Source organism: Perca flavescens, chromosome 19 (genome assembly GCF_004354835.1).
Source record: "Perca flavescens isolate YP-PL-M2 chromosome 19, PFLA_1.0, whole genome shotgun sequence".
NCBI classification, from domain to species: Eukaryota; Metazoa; Chordata; class Actinopteri; order Perciformes; family Percidae; genus Perca; species Perca flavescens.
In genome coordinates this window covers 20,533,440-20,546,218 of record NC_041349.1, presented here as the reverse complement: position 1 = coordinate 20,546,218, position 12,779 = coordinate 20,533,440, and the positions used below count along the sequence as shown (strand labels likewise).

The following is a 12,779-nucleotide window of genomic DNA, read 5'->3' as shown; positions in this document are numbered from 1 at the left end:
GAGCTTGACGTGTTTGACCTGTTTCAAACTGAGAAACTTTCCAGAGCTGAGCTCAAGGTTAACTTGTAACTGTAATGTCTCAAATGAATCCAGTATTAAAGCTGTTAAGGTAATTAACCATCTAGAGTAGCCAGCAGAAGTTATTTTCTTTGTTTGCCTTGCTCTCTTTGACACTGTGGGTGGAGAGAAATAACAATTTGTACCGGAACAAATGGAAATAGAAGTGAAGACAAGTGAATCCAAGAAGCTTTAATTGGCATTGCTATTTAACAATGTCCCTAATTGTCTGGCCTATCAATCAGCTTGTCACACTTCGGCCTTATATACTTTGTGGTTGCTAGTGGCTTTAAGCAGGATATGGACATTTTCGTAACGCATAACTCTCAACAGAAGTCTAAATGTTTAATGTGCATTGAGTGACATTCCGCCCTCACTGTGTCATTAGCTTCTCTAACTCTAATCATGTCCTTTCACTCGAATTGGGAGGCGGAGATAAGTCTGTTATAGTCTGTTATAATGAGAACACCCACATCCTGGCTGGTTGAATGAGTCCTGTTTTGTGCCTCTCCAGTCTTATTTGCACTTCAGTGTTACTAAGGTTTGTCATTAAGGAAAAGCTACAGGCAGTCTATTTATATGAAAAAACTGAAGGCTTAATATTGTGCTTCTTCATAGCTAATTAAGTTTGCAGGTTTTTTCACACTGGCTGGATGACCATATTGCTGTAAGTGGGTATTGTTTTCATTAAATTCAGGCTTATTTGCTACCAGGAACATGGGCATTGGGTACATGTGCTCTGTTAAATTAAACTCTCAATGTACATTTAAGATGTTTACGATTTAAAAAAAGAATGCTTAATCTGTCTTGCAATAAATAAGGAATGTTATTTAAGCTAATATGGTTGCATGTTGGTATTTTATTCTTCCTTAGATCTTTGCATTTAAGGTGGCTTTAATGTATCTTTTGTCGTGTGTCTTTGGATTTAAAGTACAAATTTTCAAAAGCAAATTCAATTTTCCTTTTTAACCATTACTGTAAATCGGTTACAATTAAATTACCCTACTCATTATGTTATAAAATGGGCCTTTAGGATGAGATTTATATTATGGAATTTATACATGCTGCGACAGCATCATTTAATATCACCTGATTTATTGGTTGTAATTGATAACTTTACCAATTTACAAGCCTTTTCTGCTGCCTTAAAATGCCTGGTGCCTTTCCCTTATATAGCTCTTTACTGCCACATAAATATGACATTTTATTTTACAGAGATGCACATGATACACAACCTAACATTTTAGATTACATAGCTAATAAAACTTGTTATCCCACTGACTTTCTCATTTTAACAGCTTGTCTCAGCAGCCATGTAATCATTGGAAGTTAATACAATAGCACCCCTGAAGTTAAGTTAAGATTGAATTAGTAGTGCAGAAGAAATAACAAAGCAGCTCCTTTCAAAATACCATAAACAGTATATTACAGTAGTATATTAGAGCATTGAGCATCTTAAATCCCACATCAAATACTGACAGCACGAATGTTGTATGTAGTCTGAGATTAGACCTGACACATATAGGAAGGTGATTCAATTTGTGAGAAACTGGGGGTGCAAGAAAATGTGGGAAACGGTTCATATTTTCCGAGCACTCAAACTTAATATAGTTTGTAGCAATTCTATTTACTGTAGACTCTGTTTGCACCTGCATGCATTTTTACAGTTATATCTGGCATTTGTGAAAAGTTGAAAATACCATGCATAATGCATTTATTTTAGGATTACAAATTAATGTGGGGTTGAAGCCAATGTTGCAGTACAAATGGCATTAAAATGCATCCAGCATTTTTTTTCTTGTATGTGATCTTACTTTAGTCGTTTTCAGGATATAGAAAAAAAAAGTGGTTCTGAAAATGTGCTGTGTTAAAATCTTAAAAATATGTTGCAGACGGTGGAGGGGAAGACTGGAGCGGGCTATAAACTTTTAATCATAGTATTCAGAACATCATGTAACATTTAACACAATATTCACACAAAATATGCTTTCAACCTGTGAAACCTTCAGCAAATACTCAGATTCCTTGCATTAACCACCATCTCTGAGTTTCAATTCTTAAATTCTAACCGTGAATAAAACATATTGAGCATGCAGCTGCATTTCTACCAGTCGGTTTTTATTATATTTGACTGGTTTTAATTGAAACAACAGGCCCGTCTGTTTCTTTTAACTCCATGAACTCCATGAGTATTTAGGTCATTTTTAAATATATTGACCTAAATTGATTGCCTTCCCCACACCTGGGTAGCTTTTGCTCAGATTTCCTCCCACAGTTTAAAAACATGCAGGTTAGGTTAAAAGGCAACTTTAGATTGGCCAAATGTGAGCGTGACTGATTGTCTGTTGGCACCTTGGACAGGTTTTACCCACCTCTCGCCCAATGCCAGCTCGGATCGGCTCCAGCCCCCCGCTAACTTTCAAAGTATAAGCAGATATGGCTAATGGATGGATGATTGCCACAAACAGCAGTTAATACAGTTTTGTCCAATAATTCATCTTACTGTCGATGTACATAATATCTGTTCAGGCTTACTCACCCACTGTGAAATCCATTTCTATCAACTTGATTTAGTGGGAAGGAAGCTAAATAACAGAAACCAGATGTCCAGGCTCACTTTACTGTACGTAGTGCGAGTACTACCAATTTACCTGAACACAGAACTCCATTTGATATATCACTTTGTGCTGTAATGCACCACAACACACTATAAATCAGAATACCTTTGTGGGCCATCTGCAGTCCAAACACATTTATATTACTCCCAACTCACACATTTTTTTTTTTTTTACCTTGTAAAGCACAGCAAATCTCCAGGAAAATTGTCTGAGTTTGAGCATCCCATGCAAAATGAGCTGGCTCAGTCAAACTAAACCTCAAGCAATCTCCTCAACCCACCCCCTTCATAAGTATAGATTCCCCTCCCCCTATCTTAAATTGACTGGATTGTGGGCATTCATTCAACTTGGCGTTTTGTTGGAGTTTGTATGTAGACGGATCCAGACTTGCTTGGCATAGCATGAGGCAGCAATACTTTGACAAGGGATGGATTTAACAGCTCAGCTGGTGGCAGGACACACAAAGTGGGGGAGATAGGAGGAGGGGAGACACAGTGGATATAGTTGGCCAAGCAAAATGGCTGCATTGGGCTGCAGATAATGACCTCTGAGTGTGTCCTTGTCCTTGGGATAATGTGACCTGCGAGGATACACCTTTAACTAGCTTGGTGCAAAAAAAAAAAAAAAAAAAAAAAGCCGCCAAGCTCAGCAGAGCACCTGACCTTTTGCTTTAACACCAAATTCACTGAAGAAAGTATAAAAAAAACCTCCATCCAGTTAGCTACTTACTGTGAGTGCATCTCTTTGCCATGTTTTGAGATTTATATCCTTGATATGGCACACCTGAAGAGTTGATGTGATTTCAAACTTGCTTTTAAAATGATGTCTTAACAAGAGTCTACAGCCATGCTATCGACACTGTGAGGCTGAGCCTAAGCACAGCAGTGATTTGAGCTAAATGCTAATGTCAGAATGCTAACATGCTCGTAATGACACTGTTAACATGCTAATGCTTAAGCCTCATATTAGCCTCACTTTTTTTTTCCATATCTTTGCGCAAAAAGAGGGCTGTAAATTTTGCCCATGAAAGTACATTAAGAAGGAATATTTTAATGGTCAGTATGAACAGATAGTTGTTTGCTTTAGCTGTTAAAAAAAATATTCTCTTGAGCCAACACTGTCTTTTCGAAGTTACCGACTTCTAAGCAGGTTTCTTTCTTTTCCAGTTAATGATAAAGGTATCGGGTTAAATGTTTTCTGCATTAAAAATGACTGGATCAAAGGTTACCAAGTACTCTGTGAGTCTGCTTTCATGCCGACGGCAGAGACATGACGATGCTGTGACTTAATCACAGATCTAGTCATTTTTTGGGATTTCTGGGGTATGTGATAGTTAATGTGTTATCTGATACAGCATGATATTAGAGGATTACAACACCTGTGAATAACCTTGCAATGCATGCTGTAGCTGTCATTGCAATTGTGCTCAGTTTGATGCCTCTCAAATCAAAGGACTCGCAGAACCAAAGAAGAGAGAGCTGAAATAAAATGTGGTATGATAGAAATGCTGGAAAGTAGGCTTAGGGTGGCCTTTATCATCATTTTAATTTTGTCCCAGATTCACGCCCACACACTCCTCTGGAGTTTGCTTTGTTGACATGTGGAGAAGCATGGGTAAAACACACTGTGGAACTGGCAATAAAGAGATAAGTGACTACCATGCAGAGACAGATTGAGATATTGGCTTGATTTGAACACTTTTGATCTGCGGCATCTTTTCTTGTAGGGCTTCTTTTTCATAACAAAAGTTGTCAAAACAAACAAGCTCTAGAGAGAAAAATGCTTCAGAAATGCTTTTTTTTTTCAGTCAGTGCCTTAACTTTTGCAATCGACAGTTTTTATTCTTTACTCCATGACTGTGACTCACACAGAAACCTAGACACCAAGCACTTTGCCATTCAGGTGACGATTGAGTCTCTCTTTCCGTCTCTCCTCAGGTCGTACCATCATTTTGTCTACACACCACATGGATGAGGCGGACATCTTAGGTGATCGCATTGCTATCATCTCCCACGGCAAGATGCGTTGCTGTGGCTCCTCACTCTTTCTAAAGAAATATTTTGGCAGCGGCTACTATCTCACTCTGGTCCGAGACGAGGCTGAAAAGATGACTGTTCAGCGTAATGGTATCAAACACAATCAGAACAAAGAGGTACTAATAGAAAGCATATGTGGTTTTTGGTTAAGGATTAGCTTTTAAATCTGGAACCTAAATTAAAACAAAAGGTTGAAAATGTTAATATTTGCTCATGGCTTGCGACAGTCACAACGTTGGCTGTGTGATCCTATTATGTTCAGATAACCACAGATGTGGTGATTAGGGCCCTTGCCTAACCATGCAATTACCCTTTTGTTTTATCCTAATTCAAATAATTTTACATAAAACTGCTGTAATTGAAGGGGGTTACTATTTTTGACTTCATGTATCAAGAAAAGAATTTCAGCTGCAAGCCCCTTTGACACAGTAACCTCTATCTAGTCAGTTATTGAACATGGTTCCCTCTGACTTTCCTGCATGTTCTCTTTCTCTCTTGCCACCCTCCCCCTATAATGATCTGTGTTTAGTCGCTCCCAGCATGAGAATTGGCAAACGCCTACATGCTGGATGATACTTACTGTCACCGGGGAGAGGGGTGAATCTCGCTTTTGCTCGCCAATGGTGCCTCGCACACTTACTTTTAATCAATAGGAGCAAATGAACAAGATGCACTGATGCCAGCAGGGCTAGAGCAATTACCATTACTCTGCAGGCTCTTTGAGGTGAGCAGAGGCATTTGTTTGAAATAAATAAACATGCTAACACCTTTGTGGGCAAGGTAGAGGAGTAACCCCTCTCCGAGATGACGACTTTGTAATTCAGTGGAAGATTTTGCAATTACACAGTCAATATAGCTCGGAAACCGAGCTGGACTAAGTTTGATTGTGCTGATCTCATTTAGTGTGATTAAACTCCCTTTAATACATGTCATAAAGTTCTTGCTGTGAAGTTTATTCAACCTTTGTTGGAATTAAAAATGTAATTTTTCGTTTGTGTGTATTGTCTTCGGCTGAAATATTGTGACTTGATGTTACATTACAGGTCGCCCACATTGTCTCATGCATACATTTTGTTTAGAGCAATTAAATAGAAATGTGTGGATAGCATTGACTATTACATTAATGTAAGACAAGAGTTGTCAAGGAGGCACTGTTTATCATTCTAAGTGGCAATGCATGATAAGGCCTTTCTAATCCAATTCTGATTAACAGGACAAAGAGTGTCCTTCCAGGGACAGCAGCCCAGATGATGGCATCGGCAGCCAAAGCTGGGGCAACTCTGATCTTTCAGGTAGAAACTGCATCTCTGTTACTACCAGTCGTATATTAGGATTAGCATTTAACCTAACCTGTAAACCTATGCTAATCAAAATGTTAGTTGGTACAACATACATTTGAACAACAAATTGTGTGAATATTTGTGTAAACATTTCATCCAAAACTGAAAATGCTGTGTATATTCAGACCCCATATTAAACCTCAAGTAAATTGTGTAAGTTACTATAACACACACCGAGTTAAGTACTATATCTCAACCCCATGTTGGCCATCATCCCAAAACAGGCAAACAATAACCATAAAACGTCTCAAAATAGCATCGTCCAATGGTGCTGAAGATCCATTTGCTCATAGATTTTTTCACCTTTTCCGTACCAAAACCAACAGACACCACAGGAAAAGTAAAGTAGTTTGCACCTTTACTGTAGATGTTCTAAATACTGGTAGAGTGCATTTTAATGTCCCAGTAAAATGATCACATTTTATTTTTGTCTCTCCTTTTTGAAATAAAGTTTTATTTAAATTTCCCAAATATATATTGACCCACACCATGCATGTATATACACTTCTGCTATAAAAAACAAAAACTTGACAACCACAAAAACGGCACTCATTTACCAAGCACACAACACAACTCTTATCCTAATAATACAACACTATTATCTTAATATTGTATTAGCTTAATTGATGTACATGAAACAATGTTGTATTTTTTTCTCCTTTAGCTGTCTTTTACACATTCAAATATTGACACATTTCCTTTGTTCCAGTGTTGTACAGTAATGTTGAATGGTAAATATAATTTTTACTGTTGAGGATGTTGCATACCATTTCAAAACGGTCAGTAGCGAAAATCCTCGTACAAGTTATCAACCAATTATTCCTTGAGCTTACAGTAGAGTGTGTTAGACAAATGATCAAATCTTATTTTCTCTGACCTTACTTCAGTTTTTCTGAATGGAATTATATTAAAATAAAGAAATGCAGAGACACTGCAGAAGCAGAAAAGATCGCCCAACTAAATGGCATGTGATGGTGGTGATTTGATTTGTTTTGATCATTCCCAGCCTTGATCAGGTAAACAAAAGTATTCATGCAAGACACTATCAAAAGAAAAATCTTAGGTAGGCTCCAGTTTATTATGCATGTAAAATCAATCAATGCTCACACCTTCAAAATGATTATATACATGATGGTTAAATATAAGATAGAAAATGCCATAAAAGTAATCCTATTTCCACAAGTGACAGCACATTTCTCTTTATTACCACACACACACCAGCAAACAGACAGAAACACACACACGTTTTCACAAATAATTCAGTCTGATGTGTGAGGCAGATCCATTTACTTCTTCATAAAGCACCAAGCCGTTGGTTGTTAAGCTGCAGTAATTATGTATGAGAGGTTCGGGATCAATAATGGATGCAATGCGTTCTGCAACACTGTCCTGATTGATTCTCACTAAGACCCAGCTTCAGAATGGATGAGGCAGGAGAATTATGTCCACTGATCTTTCAGTATGTTTAAAGGTCACAGCATCAGGCATGTTGTGATCTCCGTGCATTACACAGTGGTTTTTCATTGTTTACTTCAAAATATAGTTGGTTAAATTTTTCTTTTCTTCTTTACTGTATTATTTTGCAGCCAATAGTGGTGGTTGCTCTTGAATCCTCTGTCCGTTACGTCACTCTAACTTACAACTTCATCAAAAAGGAGACATGAAAGGACATAAAGAAATTTCCGTTTGTGCATGCAATTTTACTATTCTTTGGTTTTGTGTTCTGAGTTCTTTTGCGGCTATTCATCCAACAGAATTGACAGCTGTGGGTCAAATTGTGCGGCGCCACGTCCCTGAGGCAGTCTTCTTGGAGAGCATTGGTCAGGAGATCACTTACATACTGCCTTATGGTGGAGCCAGAGATGGGACCTTTGCACTGCTGTTCCAAGAGCTTGACCTAGCCATGGCTGACCTTGGTCTGACTAGCTACGGTATCTCTGACACCACGCTGGAGGAGGTATACTAAGCGTGGGATTGACAATCTAGCTGAAGCATGCACACATATTAAGGCATGGATACCCGACCTGAACCCGGGCCCGGTTCGGACAAATATTTAGAAATTATGGTCTGGTTCTGGTCGGGCTCGGTCACATCAGCTCGATAAGGCATTTGTTGTAAAATGGTGCTGCGGCCCCTTTAAGAGAGCTCAGTGCGTGTGGGTGGGTGGGTGGGTTGGGTGTGTGTGTGTGGTAAGTGGGCAGAAGAGAGAGAAAGAGGAAGCGGAAGTGTAGATGCGAACGGAGAAGAGTTGGTGGAATAAATTTAAGTTTTGTACACAGTGTGTGCGGATTCCAAAATAAACCCCAGACTGAAAGCCAAGTTCATTTATTTGCTCACCAGAAACTGCATTTTAACCCCAACGTTATTCATGTTATAACGTCAGCCCTGGAGGTAACGAGTCTCCTCTGGTTTTCTGATCACGGGCGGAAACGAAGCAATCAGGGAAGGTTAACACGTTGAACATTTTAAATTAAGCAGCTTATTAACGTGCGCTTGTTGCCCCGTGTGCGCTGATGCGCTCATCTGTTGACATTTCCGAATGCCTTCCTACAGTTGCTTAATAAAAGCGGGCTTTCCACACAAAAACGTAGCCTACTTGTTAGTATGAGATATGTCCAAGTGCCATACCCCATGCACCACAATCCCATCAGGAACAAAAAACACAGATAGCTCTTAAAGTTACAAAGATAAAAATACAAAATGTAAAAGTACTGAATCTATCACCTGTAACAGACATTCACACAAGTTCAGTTCGTCATTCAGGACAAAGGGCTCAACTGTGTTAGGAGTATGATTCCAAAATGCCTGTCTGCAGAGCAGTGAGTTGATCATAATCGTGCTCAAAGAGTATTGGTTTTCATTCCAATTTTTAAAATAGAAATTTGAATGTTTAGTTTTTTCTTAAAAGTTGTTTCAGTTTCAAATGAATGTTGCAAACAGCATCTACAGGCTTTACAAATATAATCCACATCCCTTGCCATTGTACACAACTTGTGTTGAAAGGTTTATAGCTAGAGCATCCAAACGTACGTACACATGTTGGCAAAGTTCCTCAATCTGTTTAAGACCATACTTGGTCATACACACAGAATAGCATAGTCAAGTAGCATTTTACTTGTGGTCTCATAATCATTGACCCAATGTAATGTAACTTGATATCATTACACATACAGTTAACAGTCATATCTTTTCTGAACAAATGACTAACGCAGTATTTGACATCCTGACTGGTTTTGGATCATAAAGCTGAGTGACTGTTGGTTAATACTCTTCGTGTAACTCAGACATGGATCAGATACTCATGGCCTGCAGGCAATGTAAATTATTCCTTTTGAATTTCTCAAATTCAGACACGACAAGGTTATTTCATCTTTCCATCCATTTTTCTTTTCAAGTCCAACTACACTTCAATTGAAATATGCAGTAATTTTCAATATACGGCACTAATAAACAAGGTCTGATAGATGGGATGTCATGGAAGTTGGTCATATAATAACATTTACCCTTTTTATTGTCATGAATAGCCTTGTTATGTACTTTCTGACTGTTTTATGATTTCAGTAGTTCTATTTTATGTTTTTGGCTGATATAATTTACCACATAAAATCACTTTCAGTCCAAAGTATGAATTTTGTAGGCTTTGCCAGAAGTGTGCAGAGACTTTTTAGAGGGCAGATGTCAAAACAGGGCTTAACATGCACAGGAGACTGAAATGAAGGAAGGTCACTTGGAAATTTATCACAAATATGGAGATGTATTTATTTAGACATGTGGCCTGAATTAATAAATGAAGTAAAGGAGGGCCAATTGGCATGTACTCAAGTAAAGGTTAGGGTCTCTGTGGATGCACAACCCTGATCTTATTCTAAGCAAAACTTGACAGGGATAACTGCTATCTGCCAAAAAAGCTATAACAGCTTAGTATACCCTCCTCCATTGCAGTGTTAGTTTGCATTTATCCTGTTTTGTGCATGCTTATACGGTTTCATGAAACATACTGTGGCTCCTGTAAGATACTATATTAATAGATAATTTGTTCATTTCACAGATATTTCTTAAAGTGGCAGAAGATACCGGAGTGGATGCAGAAATGCCAAGTAAGGTGGCAATGTGGTGGCTGTATGCTAACACACGTTAGGGGGATGATTAGTATAATGCATAACATCTCTTAGGAAAACGTAACTCTGTTAATATTCATAACTGTATAAAACATTGTGCCTTATTTCTGTTATGAGAAAATACATTTACATAACTTTTACAGAAGAAGGGTGGACCGCCACAGCTGAGTGTACAGTAATGCAGTGGTTCCCAACCTGGGGTCCGGGCACCCCCAGGGGGGGCGGCAAAGATCACAGGGGGGGCGCGAGTCTTTATGTGGTTTGAGGTTGAGGTAAAAAAAATTGTTTTGCACATGTTAAACAAATGACAATACACTAGAATATCTAATGTATACAAAAGTCTGTATGAAAACTATATATTTTGTTGTATCTTCATTTTTCCTGCCGCCACGGCATCACTATTTTATGAATGAAACATGGAGGAGAAACGTAACAGTGCTGATAACTGCTCTGTATCAAAAAAGAAAGTAAGGCTCTATCTCGAGAGTTACCTCAACTTTGGTTTCGGGCGGGGGGGGGGTTCAGCTTTTCTTAGACATGAGTAGGGGGGGCGCCAAGGAAAAAAGGTTGGGAACCACTGCAGTAATGGACTAAGATGCACAAAGTTAACACATGTACAAGCTAATTCCACCTTAAGCCTTTAACATCTTCTTCAACAATGTTGCCACCATTGCTGACATAACTATCGACATCTTTAATGTATTGCAGATATTGTTCATTGATCGCTTTTCATCAACTAGCAACTTCACTTATCAGTTTAATCTGAGTATCTCATTACCTCACGTTCCTAAACCACCTGGGTTTGTGCTTTTACGGGGAATAGTAAAGCGTCTCGCAGGGCATGTAGCGATTCTGATTGTTATTTATAACCCTAAATTGGGTCAGGCCAAAACAACATATCTTATTTGTATTCCCACAGCAACAAAGGAGGTGTTGGTGAGAGACTGCAAAAGAGGCTCCCGCACATCCAAGCGGAACAGCATTGCCAGCGTCCACTTGAAAACAGAGCACGGCTCTGGAATGAGAGGCAAGTCTCTCTGTGTTTATTTATCATACAGTTATTTATTAACGAAGGCAGCTCAATTAAACATTTGTGAATCTATATCTAATGCAGAAAATTGACTGATTGCTGATATTTATGGGTGTTGTTTCAAATAGAAACTGTGATAGATTGAACTGTAATTCCTGCTTGAAGCTTGTTTCTTTCTGTTTCTCATGCAGAATTGAAGGAAAAGTTCAAAAGTAAAGTGGAAGGTATGTACTGTATTTTGTCCTTCCCACAGACAAACCTGGTTTTATTATACCAGCAAATGTCTGTTTTTCCACACACATTCATTCTTCAATTATTACATTGATTTAGTTTGGCTTTAATTTGACTGTTTCACCTCAGTGGCCATTTTCAAAAGAGGGCATAAACAATAGCTCTATCTTCAGAATAAGTCATTTTCCAACAGAATTTCCCTCCAGTCCATACAGCATTATCTGACCTGTCTCTTCAGCTTTTCAATTTTGCCCTAATGAAAAACAATTCACTTTTCATCATGAAAATGTTTTTTTCCATCAGAAAATGCTTTATTCTCTTAATGGCTACTGTGACTTCATTTTTTAGTAAAGATATTCTTGGCAAGTGTGAGACATAAAACAAAGTGATATACAAAGCCCTTGTTTACCACCTTTTTCTTTCTGAGTCACACCCAAATACTATTTCCAAATGAATGATGTAATAATTAAAATGGTTGCTACACTGTGGAATGAGTTAGTGCATCTGGCAGGTTTAACACTTAAGTTATATTTGATCAGCCCATTAGCTACGCTGGAAAGTGTGCTCAGCAGGTCTTTTACATATGCATAGATGATAAATAACACGGTGGGTTAATGTCCACTCCAGACTCAAAGATGATTGCTAGTGTCAGTGGGAAGGGATCCATGGTCATCACTGGATGGGAGCTGATCAGGAGGCAGTTCCTTGCACTTTTCATCAAGCGCTTCCACCACGCCCGAAGGAGCCGCAAGGGACTCATTGCCCAGGTAATGGCCTCAGTCTGTCATATTGATGAATTGAAGGGTTATACAAGGAGGGCTGCATGGGAGGATCAAGGTGGGATTGTATGAAATACATGTTGGCTTTCAAAATCAGTTAATGACAAATATGATAGAGTAAGCTAATTTAAAATCTGGAGGGAAAAGTCATGTCATCCATCTTGATTTAGTCAGTAGTTGTAGAATTTAAGTTGTGGGAGAATAAATCGACACAGAGGGTAGTGTGTATATATATATATATATATATATATATATATATATATATATATATATATATAAATATATATATATATATATATATATATATATAAAAAAGGAAAAAGTTTGAAAAATATGAAGCGCAGCACCACAAATAGTAAACTGCATGTACAATAATCATCATTACTCCCAAAGGAATACTGGAGGGACTACAGAGACTGAAGATGTCATGAACAGAGTGTTTTTTGCTGCTGTGGAGGAGATTTGCCTCTTTAGTTTTGATAAATCACTTTCTCTGAGCAGAAAAGTGTTGATACCTGGGAGCAAAGTTGTTTCAAAGTAAATAGGGCTGATTTCTTAGGTCTCGCCTTT

At 38.3% G+C, this 12,779-nt stretch overlaps 1 protein-coding gene across 8 annotated transcripts in view; it reads left to right on the top strand.

The window, feature by feature from the left end:
• LOC114546160 (ATP-binding cassette sub-family A member 1) overlaps positions 1–12,779 on the top strand; it is a 206,636-nt gene that overhangs the window by 116,924 nt on the left and 76,933 nt on the right. For all 8 annotated transcript variants that reach the window (XM_028564839.1, XM_028564840.1, XM_028564843.1 and 5 more), the window contains 7 exons: positions 4,613–4,827; positions 5,925–6,003; positions 7,806–8,008; positions 10,100–10,148; positions 11,089–11,196; positions 11,391–11,423; positions 12,058–12,197. In XM_028564839.1, coding sequence (XP_028420640.1) covers positions 4,613–4,827; positions 5,925–6,003; positions 7,806–8,008; positions 10,100–10,148; positions 11,089–11,196; positions 11,391–11,423; positions 12,058–12,197 — 827 coding nt within the window. The remainder of the gene's footprint in view (positions 1–4,612; positions 4,828–5,924; positions 6,004–7,805; positions 8,009–10,099; positions 10,149–11,088; positions 11,197–11,390; positions 11,424–12,057; positions 12,198–12,779) is intronic.